At 30.1% G+C, this 20,469-nt stretch overlaps 1 protein-coding gene across 3 annotated transcripts in view; it reads left to right on the top strand.

The window, feature by feature from the left end:
• LOC126907742 (cytochrome P450 4C1-like) overlaps positions 1-20,469 on the top strand; it is an 81,465-nt gene that overhangs the window by 6,523 nt on the left and 54,473 nt on the right. For all 3 annotated transcript variants that reach the window (XM_050689315.1, XM_050689320.1, XM_050689319.1), the window contains exons 2-4: positions 660-769; positions 4,210-4,300; positions 12,479-12,667. In XM_050689315.1, coding sequence (XP_050545272.1) covers positions 660-769; positions 4,210-4,300; positions 12,479-12,667 — 390 coding nt within the window. The remainder of the gene's footprint in view (positions 1-659; positions 770-4,209; positions 4,301-12,478; positions 12,668-20,469) is intronic.

Genomic DNA, 20,469 nt, shown 5'->3' with positions numbered 1-20,469 from the left:
AAAAAAAAAAAAATAAAAAAATAAAAAAATAAACACATCATGGTAAAATTAATACCTTCTCAGCTTCGCATCGAAGCTAAAAAAATCTAATTCAAAATTGCAATAGGTCATCATAACTCATAAAACAATTAATGTATTTATATCAGTTTAGTAAAAATCAAAACAATAATTAATAAAACTTATGTATACCCAAAAATGTTTTCATATCTCATTTCTCTCATTTGTTCAAAATGTAGTGCGAGCGGGGTATGCATTTTANCATTTCTCTCATTTGTTCAAAATGTAGTGCGAGCGGGGTATGCATTTTAACAATATACCATTACGAGCTACAATAAATATACCTTTAATAAATAATAATAATAAATTGATATTTATAAAATGAGAACTTTGTATATGTAGCTAGCTATCATTATTGTTTAAAATAAACATGTATATATACAGGGTGTTCAGTAAATCAGGAAACGGGTTTCTATTGTTCTCATTGTTACAAACAATGAGAACAATAGAAACCCGTTTCCTGACTTAGTGAACACCCTGTATAGAGTTTTCAGTAAGTAAGGAAAGGGGTTTCTATTGTTCTCATTGTTTATAACAATTGACCTGTTTCTTTACTTACTGAACGTTTAGCGTAGTGTAAATACATATAAGTTAATTTTTAGATTTAGTGGCAAAAATGATTAAGTTAAATGAACAGTACGGCCCGGAACCATGTAAAATTTGGTTAGGTTCTTCACTTGCTTTATATGTTATGAAGCCAGAAGATATACAAGTACGTTTTGATGTTGTCTACAGTATTGTTATAAACAAAAATTAAATAATTTAAAGAAAAAGTAAGTTTAATTGTGTATGGGGTTTTAGGAGAACAAAAGTTTATACGATCTTACTAATTTTTCAATTAATTATATTTATGTGTATGTTAGATATTTATCTGTTTTATTACCTCGTCAATATACACGGTTCGTAAAATATGCACTTAAAGGGATTCTTTACAATGGGACATGCATCTACTATGGTTCATTATTTTTTAAATTCTTTTCATAGAAAATTAAATTTTTACTTAATAATGTTTTCGATAAATTCCATATAGTCGATATCAATATTCTTAAACTCGCCCTGAAATTTTAAATGTTAAATAATAAGAATATGTCTATCTATATTCAAAATATAATCAACAAGACTGTGGTGGCCCAGGTCTTTTCAGTATAAAGCCTTGGTTGGCACGGACACAGTTAACCCAGTTAATGTATAACAATACTTATCTTGATATAATTTACGTGAACTGGTTGGTACACAGTACTTCAAGGTATAGTTTCCTATCGTTATTACGTACTATATATATTTAGTAATGATCTATATCCAGAACTTTCTTGACAATGAAAATAGTACACTTCAAAGTATTGAAGCACACTTGTATTTCCAGTGTTAGTCTTTACCCCGAATGCTTATACGTTACCAAAAGAGTAGGACCTAACGTTTCCACTAGTGGGTAAACGGGCATAAAGTACTACTGCTATATTAATTAATAATAATTACAGTACTATGCTTCTTCGCTCGTTTTGGAATATTTAAAGCTGTCCAGAAATGAAAGACACAAACATTTTGAAATTAGTAAATATAAAAAAAAAATTAATTTCTTATGGCGATGTTTATGTAAAAATAAACAAGACATATTCCTGGATAAAATATTTTAAATCATCTAAAAATAATATTCATCATTTATGGTACGAAAGAAGTCGTAGGGATAAAATTTTTACTTATACTAACGCAGATTAAGAGAATATCGACCAAGTTCACCAGCAAGCCGTAGTAGCCTTACTTTTAGGAAAAATGGTCTTTTATACTCTGGTCAATATTTAGAAAAATATTTTTACTTGAAAACTTTTTACATTAGGATTTGATGTAGTCAGTTTAATAAATATAATAGCAAGTAATACAGCTAGGGTGTTTTTATTACACAGAAGAACAATATGCTAATTACAAAGATTAAATAATATATCTTCCGTTGCTTGAAAAAGGTCAAGGTGACAGATGAAAAGATAATTTAAGTAAGTATCTATCATTTTTTTGTCCAGCACCCGAGCGACCGGTTCGCACCACGCATAGCACGGGAAGAGGAAGCGCCACGATCGCCATCGGCATAAAAAATTAAACTTCTAGAATCTTTTTTTAAACGAATATGCGTTTTCCAAAAAATAAAATGAAAATAAATAATTAAAAATCAACAAAATCAGCTATAACGTATTTTAAGACTTTTACATGTTTTTTACTGTATGTAGTGGTTTTGTGGGCTATTTATTAAGAAAANGATCCAGTTAATATTTTTAGTTGATTTTTTTTTTAAATATTAGTTAGACGTTAGGTCTATAGCTATATCTCAATAATTAATTTTTTTACATTTTATTAAAAATATTAATTATTTTTAAATTTTAAATAAAATGTAAAAAAAAAATCTAAGATAGCTATTTTGTAGAGTAGAATTTAAGAAAAATTTTAGTAAAAAAATATTTTATTAATATTCAGTAGTAAATATTCTGTAGCGTTTTGAAGTTTGTGAAAATTTCAATTTTAATGTACTATTTTACGGTATTAAACATTGAAATACGTATTGAGAAAAGGACAGAAGAAAACGCTATCTTTTCATGATTACTATAATTTGGAGGTGTGTAACTTTTTCCATGAATATGACTTATACTTTTGAATGAGAGTGATAAGTAATAATTGCCTTATCTAATTTCTTATCATGGTATTAATGCCAAGTTTGTAATGTATACACAGTAATCAGTATAAAATGTATACTTATGACAATTTTTAAAAATTAAAATATCACATTTTTTAGTAGGTTTTTAATATATTATTTTTATTATTTTGATACTAGGCTCCACCTAGCTGGGGCTCCGCCCCAGACCCAGGGCCCTACAAGCTTTACACGCCGAAAGTGCGTAAGCCTCTTCGTGCCGTCATCATAAGTAGGCCACTGATTCTGGTAGGGTACCCGGCTGCGCCGAGCACGATAAGTGTTTTGCAGAAAAAATATTACATCAGAATCAGTGTAACAAAAATATATTAAAAATATTATTATTAAAATCAAGAAAATTCAAAAAGAGAATATAGTAAAATGTATTGGGTATAAAGTTGACGTTTGTTAATGAGGTATTCCCTTTAGGCTTATTCAAAAATTATTTTAAGAGGGTATTTAATATTTTGTACTTTGTTAAACATGTTATAGAATTTTTTTTGCTAAAAATCAAAGTAATGATGAAAAAAAAGGACATTGGGTCCTTATTTATTATAAGTTGCCTAAAAAAATATTGATAGCGCTGGTTCAAGGGGGGCCATATCTCCCTTAAATACACCCCTGGTATGCATAAAAAATATTAATATTCTAATTATAATAATTGTGTTTATATTATAGAATAATTACAAAAAAATTTAGCAGGTTATTATACGTGAGACTATGTAAAAAATTTAATTTTGATAAAAATATTGGTAACTGCGATTTAACGTTGGACAGCATAGTTGTCTTAGATGAATGCCAATTTAAACGATAAACTAATAGACTCATATATCATATATGAGAAAAAATAGATTATTAACAATGTACTGTTCTGATAAACATAAACTGATAAAGTAGAAACTTATATAATTATAACTATCTTAAAATTTATATGTAACATTTAATATTTCTCGATAAAATATAATGCTATGTGCAAATACAAAATAGTGTCCTAATAAAAATACATATTACACCATATAATTAAGATTCAGAATAAACGTTTGAGCAGAAATGAGTCAATGCGCATATTAAAACCTTGAGCGTGGACAAAAAAAAAAAAACCTCGTAAAACGGTGAAAATTGAACGGATTGAATTGATTTTTTTATCATATCTCAGGAATGTCATTGGGCGGGTCTGGTGAAAATTTCAAACCTTTAGTCGTAAAACGCTGGTGTCAGCGAGCGTTTTTCTCGAAAACGGTCGAAATTTTAAAACGCTCGCGGGAGAGCGGCAAAATTTTTCCGACCTTCGCCAATATTTTTCCCGGAGTCTGATGACCCAGTACTTTCGTTGAAAAAAAAATTTTAAAAATGCGAGTACGCTAAGTAATTTTCCCAGAAAAGCGATTTTTTCCTTGTTTTATTATATAATAAGATATTATATAATAAAAAAAAATGTTTTCTTATGTAGAAAAATAGTATTAATTATTTTTCAGATAATATTGAACAATTCCAATGCTCTCGACAAAGGTAAATTTTTCAAATTTTTTAGTGGTGCTTTTGGAGAAGGATTGTCAACTGCTGCTGGTGAGAAAAAAATACTTACATTTAAACTAATAATTAATAAAATTTATTATTAATTATATAATTTTTCATAAAATAATTATTTTATTATTATGTTTTAATTATAAAATAATATTGTTTATTAAAACTATTGATGTATTATAATTTGCATTTTAACTATAAAAGGGTACAAAAGTTTTTTCAAAACAATATAGGCAGTCTACATTAATAAAATTTAACAGTTAAAACAGTCTTTGTTCTTCAATCATTGAAGGACAAATTTTATAGTAAAATTATTTTTTTAGCTTCCATGCGCGTCTGAGAAGGTATATATCCTATCCAACTAAACACTATTCATCTGTCATTTTTAAATCGAACAATTTCCCTTTATACAGCGTGCGTTAAAAACTTGAAAAACACGAAAAAAAGTAGAACTTTTAAATATGTTCCGGAATTATTTTTGAGTATTAAATATATAAATGGTGGAAATCCACCAAAAAATTATGATTTTTAAAATCATACTTTTTTGAGGTAAAAAAAAATTCAAAATGAATAATAATAAATAACATTCAATCAAAATATTCAGTGAATATTAAGGACCCCATCACTGTTGTTTCCCCTCGTGAGAAAGAATTTCTTAATTATGCTAAAATATTTTACTATATGGTCTTACTGTCTGTCATTAAAATATTTTTTAATGATAATAGACCAATATATACTTAACTAAACCAAATTTTTACGCTGATTTCAAGCCTAAAATTAGAGTTTTTCTATTATATCTTTTTTGAGATTATTATTAATTATTATTAATTAGGAAGCAATTATTTATACATGAAAGAATTTAATTTAATATCATTTTTTTATCAAGTTATTACTGATTTTTAATATGTTAAAAATAATCAATGCAAGATTTCAATTCAAAATGTCATTGTTAAATTATTTTATTGATCCTTTAAAGTTAATTTTTATGAAAGTTTATAGTTTAGAAAAGTTGAACTTTTAAACATTACTTTAGCTCAACTTACAAGTTTATAATTTATATCATTAAATAGAAAATTTTATAAGAAATAAAAAATTGTAATTTTTATATTGATATATGATCAGGAACTTATATAATTTAGTATTAACAGTAAATTTATGAGGATAACTCAACATTTCGTTAAAATCAGTATTTTTTATTTTATTTTTATTGTAATAAATCATTTAAATAGAAGTCCTAGTAATCATTTGTATATAACTCTTCGTGTTTTAATAGATGCTACAATTGAAATATTCAGAACTATATTCCGTATAGTTATATACTATAGTATTCTATAATGTACTGAAGTAGGGTAGTATTGAAGATTCTATAACCCCCGCCTCACCCCCACACCCTCCATATGATAGGAGGGAAAGGGGAGGCGTGGTCTTATGATAATAGAGGTAATTGGTAGAGTAGTCTTGGGTGAAGGTGGGTGTGTTATGGTCATTCAAAATGGCGATTAAAAACTATAGTGCGCATGCGCACTATAACTTAGTGTCAGCGATGGGGGAAGTAGCCATTATAGTTTATAGGTTTATTATACATACTTTATCGACTTGCAGCACGTATTTAACGTTGACATAGTGTTTTAGTATGACACAGTATTTTAAGTTGACATAGTGTACGACGTACCGCTGTTTGGGTTTCAAAGTGGCCAAGAGTTTGGTCTCTTTGGAACCTGGCGGTACATCGTTATTAAGCAAGAACGGCAAGTCGTTGAGCTTGTCATGTAGCTATTGTGGATACGATACGTCCACTTCATATATACGCCCCGTATTACCAGTGTCCGACAATGATTGGAGGTCAGCCAGAGGGTCTGCTCCTTTATACCATCGGAAGCCACCGTATGGCATGGGCTGATTCATAGGCCACCCGTAAAGGTTATTGCCTATATACATAAAACGTTTTTAAACCACCACTCAATTATTGCACGTTTATATAAATATACGTATAAATTACTTATAGTCTTGATACACGATCCATGAGTCTGGTTTTGACGGATCGTAATCGGGTGTCTTAGGATTGTTGGCCTTTGCATAGTGCTTGGCGGCCTGCACTAGCCTACCACGAATGCCCTGTTCCACCATCAATAGCATGTCGTAGTCGTTCAAGAGCTCCAGCTTCATCCTGTTGTATTTCAACATAGAATCGAAGCTAAAACCAGGCGCGGTGTAATAGTGTGCCGGGTCCAAATTGTATGTTGAAGTACAGATGTCGCGGAAGTTCTCAAACACAACAGCCAACAACAACACGTCGATTTTGAAGTATAGGTCGCTGTACTCACCGAGGGCTGAGCAGCCGAAACGGTTCCACACCTTCGTGGCATGTCTATAGTCGTCGTCATCGATATTAGACTCACTCAACTGACTATAGAAAGCGTCCTTAGGTGGTAGCTCTGTTTCATTCAATTTAGCCCAACTATCAGTGTAATCGTAGGGATATACGCCCTTACGCGTTACCAACGGCATGTCTTCCGAGCGGAATACCTTGGCTGTCTCCCGGAATTTAACGAAGTCGGGAGTCATTAGGTTATACGCATTGCACAACGTCTATCTGAATAAATGGTAGTGGTCTGCGAATTTGGGGTTGGAATCCTTGAATGCCGTGCGGCACAAGTTGCATACCGCTTTCTCCCCGTGCCTGCGCACATCATCGACAGACATTCAGATGGGAACGTTGGTTTTGCGCAACAATTTAGAAATGTTGCGCGTCACTTCAGTTACAGCCATCACAAATGCCTTGGCGACCTCTTCGCGATCCTCGGGGCCACGGTATATTACCGGTGATTGCAGTATACCATAGCGTTCGAGGCGCTCGGAGGGCACATCGTTCGATGTTTTCACCATGAACCCGTAGCTCATGGGATGGTGGATGTGCACAGTCCTAGTATAGGCACCCATACGATCGTCTGTTTGCTCCAGCAAGGCCTCAAAATCAGCGTAGATGACGAACGGTAACCGTTGCGTCTTTACCCATGCGTCAAATTCGACCTTACTGCTCTCTGCCGGCATAACGGGTAAAATTGGTTTATTTTTGCCGCATATCAACTTGTGTTGCTCCAACGCTTGTTGACCCCGAAAAATATGCTTTTTAGGCATATCATCAAAGCTGGTGAAGCAACGTTTGCAAGTGTATATGCGGCATTTGTGTTAAGTTTTTTGACTGCGCACTAGCCTCGAAAAATCTGGAATGTACGCGTAATGTGTTTTTTCAGAGTCACCGATGTACAACAGGTCAAAATGATTCTGTTGATCTTGGTCGGCGACTCTTAACGGATACGCCAACCACTTCATCTTAACGTCGTCTCGTACCAAGCCGTACACATTAACAGACACATTAGGGTTTCGTCGCTCAAATATTTTAATTTGGGACACAGGCGTGGGGAATGTCAATCCCATGAAATCATACCTGTATTCCTCGTTCAAATATTTTTCATTAACACGATATTTATTACTCCCGCTAATATGTCTTGCCAAAATGGACCACTTGAAACAAGACTGATCGATATTCTGTAGATTGATGATTGCTTTTCTTTGATTAATCTCTGGCGGGACAGAAATATATGGTGAGTCGGCAAGGGGCGTATACTTGTATACGCTGAGCATAAGGCCGTCGATATGCGTTAGCATGAATCCGCTACCCCTACCCGAGTACGCATCTTCCTCGGCGAGCATAACCTCAAAATCTTCATTGACTGCACACCCGATATCCGTATCGGATAGCAATGCCCTAGCCCCTGTCTTGAAGGCACAGTCTTCGGGCGTTACTTTCGATCGTGGTATATGGAATGAGGCCTCCAATTTGAGATTGTACTTGATCAGACAGTTACCGACAATTTCAGCGAGTCTGGCGACCAGATCGGGTTTAACAGCGCGCAGAAAATCCCGATAGCTTGCGAAATTTTCCACGTTCTTCCGATAAAACTAAACTGCCCCCCGCTCCAATGCGGAATCAATCAAAGTGAAATCGCGGGTATCCGTCAACTGCATACATAACCTTTTTGATCTAACAACGCTGTTGTTAGCCCTACGACGTTTAGCCACTTTATGTGACGAAGCAGATATAAACGAGGTAGCTTTAATAAAAAATAAAATAAATTGTTTATTTATTGGAAAAAATAAATAAATAAAAATATTAGGGGTGGTAAAATTAAAGAGACATAAAAGTATATTAAAATGTTAATAATTGTAAAAATCTACATACCTGGTACAGAAGACGTTTGCTGGTTCGTGATTTTTTATTTTCACGTGTAAAATATTGAAATAATAAATTTATAGTTTTCGAATAATCAACTGTGCGTTAACGTCAATTAAACACGTATGTGACAGGATACAGAGCGTTTAACCGGCTGTATAGTAAAATAATAAAACGCGGAGGCGTGAAAAAAGACAACTTTGCCATTTTTCTCATAAAATGCATACGACAGTGATTATTACTGTGCGGTGACATCTTTGATGTTTAAAATATGATTACCTAAGCGTCTGGTAGACGATGATAGCAATTGTTCTCATAAAAATGATTATCATAATTTAAATTTAAAGCATCATTTTAAAACCTCATTTGGCTACACCACCCAAACGATCGGAGGCTGGGTGGCGGCGTTCGTTTAACAATATATGCGATATAGCAATGTACTCATGTGCAGTGAAGAAAGCTTTTGCGTTTAAGGTGCGGCACATCAAACACGTGGACTCAACGCGTAAATATAGCGTGCCTATAGCGTACTATAGGCACGTTCAAGGATTAACACGTACTTACCATGGAAAATTTATTTTTAATTATTCCGCTTAACAATTATTACATAGAATATATAGACGTGCGGCAAGTTTATTTACGTCGGGTTTCATCTTCACCCCTCCCATTAGGTTAGTTTAAGTTAAGTTTCATTACTCATCACGCTCATTAGAATTTCTTGAAGGAAGAGGAGATTCCCCTCCTCCCAACTTTGGTTAGTTTTCGTTGGGTCTCACCCATTGTGCGCACCTCATACCCAATTGTCTTGATTCGGTTTACCCACCTAGGTGTTATCACCGAAGTGTTATTACCAACGATTGTATGTAGGACTTTCTCGACGGTGACAATTACTTGATTGTAACCAACGATAACATCTAGAGTTTGTTAAAAAGTTGTTCAAGGAATAGTCAAGGACAAGTGTGGTGGCGGCGGCCGCTACTTGACGTACACTATTTCAATGTAATGTATACATATAATGTTAAAGGCAGTGAAGAATCGTGGGTGCTGGTGGTGGGGAAGCAACTTTAAATGTAATACCGCTAGTTATAGGTATAAAAAATTGTCAAATTAAATATAATAAAATAAAACGCGATACACATATAATTATTTTAAAAGCGCAGTAGAAAATAATAATAATAATAATAGCGATTATACTATTATAGCAACCGACAATGACGAACGTACACATAGTTAATTCTAAAAATATATTACCAATTATAGAAATTATATTAATTATATAAAATTAATAGCAATATACTAATATTAACGAGATGCTTTTCTAAGCATCTGGTGGGCAATTATAAAATACTATGTAAAAATAAAAATGCTGAAGCCTATAAACGTTATAATATAGCGGTACCTTTGATGTTGGAAATATGCTGACCTAAGCGTCTGGTGACCGATGATAAAATTCTTATAAATTATAATGCCATAACGACAGACGTTGTCTTTGTTCTTATAAAAAGACGCTAATTTGCGTTATAATATGGTGGTACCTTTGATGTTGGAAATATGCTTAGCTATGCGTCTGGTAGCCAATGATAAAATTCTGAGAAATTATTTATTTTATACAATCTATAGATGTGCGGCAAATTAGTTTACGTCTTGTTTCATTCCCACCCATTTCAGGTTAGTTTATGTTATGTTTCATTACCCCCTCCCTCTGTAGGAATTGTTGACGGAGACCTCTGTAGCGTTCACTAGAAGGAGAATAGGACTAGACAGTCTGGACACTCTTACTCTGAATGGACAAGAAATTAGCTTAAAATCGGAAGTAAAATACTTAGGTATTATCTTGGATAGTAAGCTAAAATGGAAATCACATGTTGAGTCAAGAATCAAAAAAGCAATGACCACATTGTGGACTTGCAGCAGAGCCTTGGGAAAGACATGGGGTCTTAAACCAAGAGTTATGTATTGGTTGTACACGTCAGTGATTAAACCTATGATATTGTACGGTGCCCTAGTCTGGTGGACCAGAACAGCACTCATTACAGCTAGGAAAGAACTTAGTCGCATACAGAGAATGGCTGCCATTGCCATCACTGGAGCATTAAGAACTACACCAACGGTCGCATTAGAGGCACTAATTGGATTGCCTCCTCTGCATTTAGAGGTGAAAGCTCACGTCAAAGCTACAGCACTAAGATTCCACAACTTAGGTATGTGGACTTTGGACAGTGATACAACAGAACATGGTAAAATACTAAAAGAGATAGACCAGGGCTTTTTAGAACACCCCTTGGACTATATCAAACCGGTTCTTAAGAATAACATTCCCTACAAAGTGGAGATCACTACACGTAGAGAATGGAATATTAACCACCTGACTGACAAAGGAGGATTTGTGATATATACAGATGGATCCAAAAAATCAGGAAAGGTAGGTGCTGGAATTTGGGGTTTAAAGCCACGAATAAATGTCAGTATGTCATTGGGCACAACACCCTCTGTTTTCCATCATAGGTGATGGTGATACTGATAGGGGCTCAGAACCTGCAGGTATACAAAAATAGGAAGATAACTATCTTAAGTGATAGTCAAGTGGCTTTGAAAGCACTCTGTAACGATCAGGGGAATTCAAAGCTGGTCCTCGAATGCAGGGAAACTTTAGAATCACTATCGAGGTTCAACAAAGTTACACTAGCGTGGGTACCGGGACACAACGGTGTCACTGGAAATGAGAATGCTGACTTTCTAGCCAGGAAAGGAGCAGAGAACACCTATGTTGGACCAGAACCAGTGGTAGGACTCACTGAGCAATCGCTCAAAGCGCTACCCAAGAATTGGTGCAGAGAACAACACAGGAAAATCTAGAAGTACTTGGTAGTACCTAAACAATCTAAAATGTTTATCAAGACCCCTGGTCTATTGCTGGGTGATCTTAATAGCATAACTAGACATCAAATAAGCACCCTGACTGGTCTACTGACAGGACATGGTCATCTGCTTAAACATCTTAACGCAATGGGAGTATCGGAATCACCATTGTGCAAGAAGTGTGGAGTAGAAGAGGAAGACTCATTTCACATCATGTGCGAATGTGAAGCCTTGTCCACACTAAGATCAAACTACTTGAGTAAACCTTTTCCTGAAAAAGAAGATATTAAAAACTTAAAACCCAGAGAGATACTTAATTTCGCCAGAAAGACAGGACTCTTCTGTAGAGGTGACTTTATGGTTGGTAATATATTAACACTTCGGTGATAACACTTAGATGGGTAAACCGAATTAAGACAATTCGGTATGAAGTGCGCAGTATGGACCAAAAAGTCTGAATGCCCATGCATTATGTCCACCTCGATAATAACTAAAACTAATTATATCATATCTTAAATCTTTTATACATATCTACTCATCTTAAATAATGCAATATACTAATAATGTGTTATACTGATAATGTAATAGTATATTACAGGAAAAAAAATTTTGGACTTTACTTTGTCTTCACGGTGAAAATAGTTACCGAATGCTATTTTTGTGTGAAAATTCTTGATTTGATATTTTACATTTCTAACTTTATAATGCTATAACTTATTGAAAAGTGTATAGGATTAACACAATTTTTTTATGAGAGACAATATTTATATCCCTCTTTCATTCGACATACTTTATCTTAATCAGGATATTAACAAGGAACTAGCAGATGATGTAGCTTTTGGAATAATCCACCAATTTTTTAAAATTAAACATTATCTACAGATTTGCATCGAAGCGTTTTTTATGACAGTGATTTTAATCTCTGTCAGATATCATTATACTTGATCCAACTATGCCACATCCCCACTGTGCCACGACTCCACTGTGTTAGTTTATTTTAATATTAATAGTTAAAACAGAATTTTTGTAATTCAATTCTCAAAGGACCAATTTTATAAAGAAATGAATTTTTATTTTTGAATATTGTTACTTTTATATAATATAAGATTTTTTATAATTACTTTCAGTTCCTAAATGGAAATTGCATCGACGAATTATCTCTCCTTTTTTTAACAACTCTCACATCAGTACATTTTTGTCAGTTTTCAACGAAAAAAGTGTAGCTCTCATATGTAATCTTCAAAAAGAACTGAACAATACCGAGTCATTTGATATTTATGGTTACGTTTTTACTATTTCTGTCGATGGAGTATGTGGTAAGTGATATTTTTAAAAATAATATTTATTTAAGCTATGAATTTTAATATTAATTTCTTTGATAAGTTTATTTTTTAAATATATACAATTATTTATGAAAAAAGTATGTTTTTGTTTTTGATGCTTATTAAAAGATTAATTATTATTAAAAAACATATTGTATTAAAAATATTTGGAAATATAAGAGGTAGAAGCGATGAAGTTTATTATTGTATCTTTTAGGAGGAAACAAATAAATGCTCCAGTTTTAAATAATAATTGAGTGCAGGAATAAGAACAGGAACTAAATGCTGACCCTTCATACGAAATACTTTTAATTTATAAAACCTAAAACAGATTAAGAATTATTATTTTCAGAAATATTAATACTGGAGCCATAATCTTTAAAAATAAGGGTTTTTTCGCGGATCGTATATTGACTTATATCTTACCAATAACGTGTTTAAGACATCACCTTAGGGGGGTGATTTAAAGGTAGATAAAACTACCTCTTCAGAATTCTAGACATTTAATAAATATAAAAGATGGGGATAAGGGTGGCGCAAAAAAAATCGACCTTAAAAATTTTATCAGACACCCCCTAGATTTATTAAGTATATAAAAAAAAAACATGTTTTGAAAATTGAGATCGATAATAAAAATTTTAGAGGTCGCTCAAAGCGTTTTTCGTATTTTTACCAAAAATACCCCTTATTTATTAAATTTCTAAATTTTGAACAATTATAATCATTAGTATATGTAAAATGTTGTATTTTTAACGTAGAAAACGATTTTATAATTTTTTAATTTCTAAATTGATTACGTAATATACCTAAACGTCTAAGTATATGGTACTTTTCGAATTGATCTGAAAGGGGCCAACATTTTTTTTTAAGTTTTGAAAAATTGAAAGTTAAATTAATTGTTGTGTTTATTATATGGTGTAAAATTTTTACTAATAATAAAAATTAATACCTTATTTTAACATTTTTTTAAAACTAAGTTTTGATTTTATCTTTATTGATTTCTAACAATAAATATATCATCGTTACGCGGTATTAAGGCAGAAAAATAACCATACATGCTATTTATCGATTAAATAATCATAAATTTATAATTTACAATATAGATATCAATCATTAAGTCACCTTTTTTCTGATGATAAAATTGTTACAGTGTCTGATGTATTGTTCACAAGTAGTTACATATGTTTTTAAAAGTTTTTGTGTACCCGTAGATCAGCATTTTCATACATTTTAATCAAATTTATCTCTTATATTTCATCTAAAATTCACAAATATAAATTTTTTTTATACTTCGAGAAAGTAGCAGTAAGTAAGTTAAAGTTTTATTATATTATTTTATAGAAATACTTAGTGCGATAATTTATAAGCTGAAAGTGTTTAATAGTAAATTTAACCTACTTAATTATTTAATAACGGCTAAAGTTTAAATAACTTTATTTTAGTAATTATGAACGTGCTAAGTCAAAAAATTATCAGTTTGTTATAACCCCAATTAAGAGGATCGTTGGTAATCGACTTCCATCAAAATGTGAAGTTCTATAATTTTCTATATTTTAATAATGTTAACAAAAAGGCAATATCAGTTATTGCTTCAATTTGTACGACACAGTTGATTGAAATATAGTCAAAAACAAATATTTTAATAAAGCATACTTGTCACATAGTTACACAAATAAAAAAACTCCATACTAAATGGATAAATATAAATAAAAATCAAAATAGAATTAGTACTACTCAAAATAATAACGAAGCCGCGTTTGTAGAGTCATTAAACTACTCATTCGATATTAGCCATGCTAATGCATTAAATTCTGATTTGTCAAAAGAAGAGAAGGACTACCTTGTTGCTCAGCGTGAAAAGAGTTGCTCTAGGGCCATAATTCCAAATTTCAAAAAAGTTTTACCCAAAAATACTCGTCCAAATAATAAAAAAACTATTGTGTTTAAAGAACTTGAACGTCGCACACGAAAAAAATTAGAAAGTCTATCAGTACCGACGATAGCTCTTATAATACAAGTCACTCAAAATTTGAATGCGATATTGAAAAACCAACAACAAGTAAAACACATTTAAAAATTATGACACCACAACTAACATCGGTGCTTGATAGAACTAACGTATCTAATCGAAATGCCACATATATTTTAGCAGCGACTTTAACAAATTCAGATTAAGAAATAAAAAACGTATCAATTAGCAAAGACACAATAAAAAGAGCTCGTATTAGTGATAGGAAAATTATATCAGAAGAAATATTAAATTTATTTAAACCTCATTGTACATTAATCGTCCATTGGGATGGGAAAATGTTACCATCTGATAAAAAAAAATTTGTCGAAAGATTAGATGTAATAGTGTCTGGCGACGGAAATACAAAGCTTCTTGGTGTACCACAGTTACTTAAGTCAACCGGATAATCACAAGCAGATGCCGTTGTAAAATTATTATTAGACTGGAATTTAGTTGATCGCACCACTATGATGTGTTTTGACACTACGGTTTCTAATACAGGAAGATTAAACGGTGCATGCACTTAGATAGAGAGTAAATTAGATAAGAAATTACCGAATTTTCCATGCAGGCATCACATACACGAAATAATCATTAGTCGAGTTTTTGATAAGCTAATGCCACCGTCCACTGGATCAGATATAGTTTTATTTAAACGGTTTTCAAGTAATTGGATATATATAAGATTCATATATTACTATGATTACAGATGATGAATTGTTTACAAAAATAAAATCAAATGTACAAAATATTATTGAATTTTGTGAAAAGCAACTTAAAATTAATCATTCACGTGATGATTACAAAGAATTATTGGAGTTATTTTTATTGTGTGTTGGAAAGCAACATTTGGGAAAATCTCGTTTTAGATCTCCTGGAGCTTTTCATCGAGCTAGATGGATGGCTAAAATAATATATTTCTTAAAAATTTATATGTTTGGAAACCAATTTAAATTGACACCTGACAAACTTAAATATACACTACACTTTAAATATACACTACACTTTAATGATACAATAAATAAATAAACTGACACATACACACATATGCATTTATAACATTGTGTCTAATGTAAGTATAACATGATAAAAAGTAACCGTAAAATGAAAAAAATGGAATATAAATTTTATTACTCATATTAAATGTAATGTAACTCGAAAAATATTTGTTTAAATGAAAAAATATAAGATTATATTTTTATTTATAATTGTCTTTTAAACAACTTTTGTGCGAAACTTTTTTTTGTAAGTTAAATATTTTTTTTTGAGAAAATTAAGAAAGCTCATATTTTTGAACTTTTGCGAGGATTTAAAAAAAAAGCTCAATTCCAATCTTGAGGACTATTAGTATGTCATTATACATATTTTAATTCAACTTTTAAAAAAACAAAATTTTTTCCGCAATTTTTCCTTTGTTGACTGGCCTAGATGTCAATTTTAAACTTGTAATTGAGCTAAAAGTTATGGTAATATATTCAATTTATTTTACTATAAACTTTCATAAATCTTTATCAAAAATTTTTCATCAACTTTAAAGAACCAAAAAAATAGGTTAAAATTGAAAATTTGGACTGATTATTTTTAACATATTAAAAATCAAATCAGTAATAATTTGAAAACAAATTTTTTTTTCTTTTAATTATTATTTTATATATATAATTAGTAATAATATAAAAAATTAGAAGTGATAGAAATAGTCTACTTGCAGATTTGAAAACAACGCGAAAAGTTGATTTAGAAAAGTATATTTTTGCTTCTGATGAAAGTTCCTTGTAGTCCAGTGCATTTTTTTATAGTAACAAACAGTTTTTATTGAAAATTATTGTATCAAGCCCTTTAAATTTTTATACACGTAAAAGTAAAGCAAAATATAACTTCTTTATTATTTTTATAATTTCTCCGTTTAAATTACAATATTAAATATCAATTTCATACTAAATTTAATAATTATAATTAGTATATATTCAAATATTATATTTTAAAATCAAAGAACTACTAATCATGATATAATTAAAGAAATAAGAGTTGATGTTGCTTTTGGAATAATCCACCAATTGCCTAATTAAAACAAAAAAAAAAAAAGTTTGTTGGGAATTTTTTCTGCTATTCTGCAAAATTACTCCTTCGTTGACTAGAATGAATCATTAAATAGAAAATTTTATGAGAATTAAAACAATGTTATTTTTAAGATTAATATGCAGTCAGAAAGTTTTATAATTATTATTTATTGTAAATTTATCAGAAAAACTCATTATTTTTTGCATTTTTATCGTAATAGAACACTTAAATAGAAATCATAGTAATCATTTCTAAGTAATTTTTGATATTTAAAAAGATTCTACTATTGAAATATCCAGAACTGAATTAATTTTAATGATTTACTTTAACTAAAAAAAAAAAAGTTAATATTTTGAATCCCTCTTGTGGGCAGGTAAAGGGTTAGATTTATAAAAAAAACCAAATGATAGATAAAGACATGCATCTAAATAAAAAAAAATATACTGATTTGGTCATTTTTGATAAAGTTATAACAATTAACAAAGTTATAAGTTTTATACACTGGACTACAAGGAACTTCCATCAGAAACAAAAATATACTATTCTAAATCAACTTTTCGCGATGTTTTAAAATGTGCAATTAGACTTTTTCTATAACTTCTAAGTTTTAATATTATTAAAAAATAGTTTTTACATATAAAAAAAAATAATTAAGAACAAAAAAAATTGTTTTAAATTAATACTGATTTGATATAATATTTAATATTAATTTGATTATTAATAAGTTAAAAATAAGGAAAATGACATATTTAACCAATTTTGTTAATCGTTTAAAGTTGATTGTTGTAAATGTTTATAAAAAAAAAAAAAAATTTATTTTACCATAACTTTTAGCTCAATTGGTAAGTTTGACATTGACATAATTAAATAGAAAATTTTATGACAATTAAAAAAATTGTATCGTTAAGATCAATATGCAGTCAGAAAGTTTTATAATTACTATTTATTGTAAATTTATCAGAAAAGCTCAATATTTTTTTGCATTTTTATGGTAATAGATAACTTAAATAGAAGTAATAGTAATAATTTCCTAGGAACTTTTGTTGTTTGTTGAAAAGATTCTATAATTGAAATATTGAGAACTTAATTAATTTTAATGATTTACTTTAACTAAATGTACCAATCAAAACAAAGTTGTTAAAAAGATTTACTCAATTGAGTTTATTATAAAATTTGATTATATTTGTAAAAATCAATTGTTAATTCAGGAGAAAAAACAATCATTTTTTTTAGAAATGATTTATATAGCAACACGTTAGAAAAAAATTTGAATATTATAGTCTAATAGTAGCACACACAAACAGAGTAATAAAATTATTAAATTACAAAGTAAAATGATTTAATTTTGTAGTTGAAACCTATCATATCAAACTTCATTCGTTAATAAATATTTTGAAAACATTAGAAATTAATGATTTTAATTGTCTTTATGGAGACGATGTAATAACTAACTGTTTAATTGATAAATTAGAATTTTTTTTTCAATTTTTGAGAGTAATATCTTCAACTAGATACGAATTGTAGTAATTTGACGTATTGTTGAAAAAAGTAGGTCAAGTTAGAGCAGAGAAAATAAATGATAGTCACAAAAAAATATCTTCTCGGCTTTGCATCGAAGCGAAAACTTAAAATATAGTAAAATAATTTTAATACGAATAAGAAATTTCTTCTTGCAAGGGGCGACTAAAGTGATGGGATCCTTGATCTTTATTGAAGTTATTGAATCTAAATGTGATAAAAATCAAACGAGTTAAAATTTATACTAACTTAAAAAGAATTAAGAAAAAATGCAAAAAATTCATTGCCATATGCGGGTTGGAACCTCGTACCCCAAGCGTGTAAAACATAAATTTTACCAACTCGGCAACCGTACGTTGCTTCCGGCGGTTGAAAAATTGGCTATTTAAGCTAGTTCAAATTTCAAAGTTATTTTTCTCGACTTAAAAGAAACAAACATATTTAAATAAGTTTAACTATCTATACTATATCAATTTTAATTTATATAATATTTATGAAAATCTGTACTCCCCTTGTCAGGTATTTTAAAATAAAATAAAATACAAAACCCAGAATTTTAACACAAAAATAGCATATTTTTGCATACGGTAGTCATTTTTACCATGAAGACAAATCCAGAGGTCAAATTTTTTTTTTTCACATTAAAGTATATTACATAAGCTTTAATTTAAGATATATTTAAAAGTGTCAGTATTTCCGGAATACTTTCAAAAATTAAATTGAAAATATCGTAGTAACAATACGCATGTTTAAAGTTTTGACCCCCCTTGTTAAAGGGGTATGATCCGATTTACAAAAAAAGCGTGCCAGATGAAAGGGGTATATAAATATTTATTATAAAAAAATAATAATATTGATCCATACATTTTTCCAAAAGTTATATAAAATATAAATTAAATAATATAACATATAAAATCGAGATTTTTTTCACGGAAATCGTACGTTTTTCTTTAACTTTGATGTCCGTTTTCACCACGAAGACAAGTCCAGAGGTCAAATTTTTTTTTTTCAAATTAAAGTATATTACATAAGCTTTAATTTAAGATATATATAAAAGTGTCAGTATTTCCGGAATACTTTCAAAAATTAAATTGAAAATATCTTAGTAACAATACGCATGTTTAAAGTTTTGACCCCCCTTGTTAAAGGGGTATGATCCGATTTACAAAAAAAGCGTGCCAGATGAAAGGGGTATATAAATATTTATTATAAAAAAATAATAATATTGATCCATACATTTTTCCAAAAGTTATATAAAATATAAATTAAATAATATAACATATAAAATCGAGATTTTTTTCACGGAAATCGTACGTTTTTCTTTAACTTTGATGTCCGTTTTCACCACGAAGACAAGTCCAGAGGTCAAATTTTTTTTTTTCAAATTAAAGTATATTACATAAGCTTTAATTTAAGATATATATAAAAGTGTCAGTCTTTCCGGAACATTTTCAAAAGTTAAGTTGAAAAAGTTCTACTTTCTATACGCATTTTAAAAGGTTTGCACCCCCCCTGTATAAAGGGAAATGGTCCGATTTTAAAAAAAAGTATGTCGAATGAAAGAAGTATATATAAAGTATTTATCATTAAAGAATAAAGTTGATTCATGCATTTTTTAAAAAGTTATAGCAACATAATGTTAAAAAATGTAAAATATAATATCAAGAATTTTTTCACAAAAATAGCATATTTTTGCATACGGTAGTCATTTTCACCATGAAGACAAGTCCAGAGGTCAAATTTTTTTTTTTCAAATTAAAGTATATTACATTAGCTTTAATTTAAGGTATATATAAAATTGTCAGTCTTTCCGGAACATTTTCAAAAGTTAAGTTGAAAAAGTTAATTTTTTGTAAAAAAGTTACCATTTTGAAACCCCATCCTTTGGGCTGTTAAAGGGTCAAATGTTCACAAAAATATATAAAATGATAGGTAATTATCTAAGGTATCTATAAAAAAAAAAATTATATTGATTCGGTCATTTTTAAAAAGTTATGGCAATTTTAAGTAAAAAAAAATGAAAAAATATCGAAAATTAGCGATTTCTAAATTTGTAATTTTTTGGGGGATTTCCCCCGTTTACGAGGATAGAGGGATTTTTTTTCAATTTTTGAGGGTAATGTCTTCAACTAGATACGATTTGTGATCTTTTGACATATTTTTCATCAAAATCGGTTCAGTGAGAGCTGAGATTGAGCGTATACAGACA

This window comes from Daktulosphaira vitifoliae, unplaced genomic scaffold (assembly GCF_025091365.1).
Source record: "Daktulosphaira vitifoliae isolate Bord-2020 unplaced genomic scaffold, ASM2509136v1 Scaffold_5, whole genome shotgun sequence".
NCBI lineage: Eukaryota > Metazoa > Arthropoda > Insecta > Hemiptera > Phylloxeridae > Daktulosphaira > Daktulosphaira vitifoliae.
This window is presented reverse-complemented; position numbering and strand designations above follow the sequence as displayed.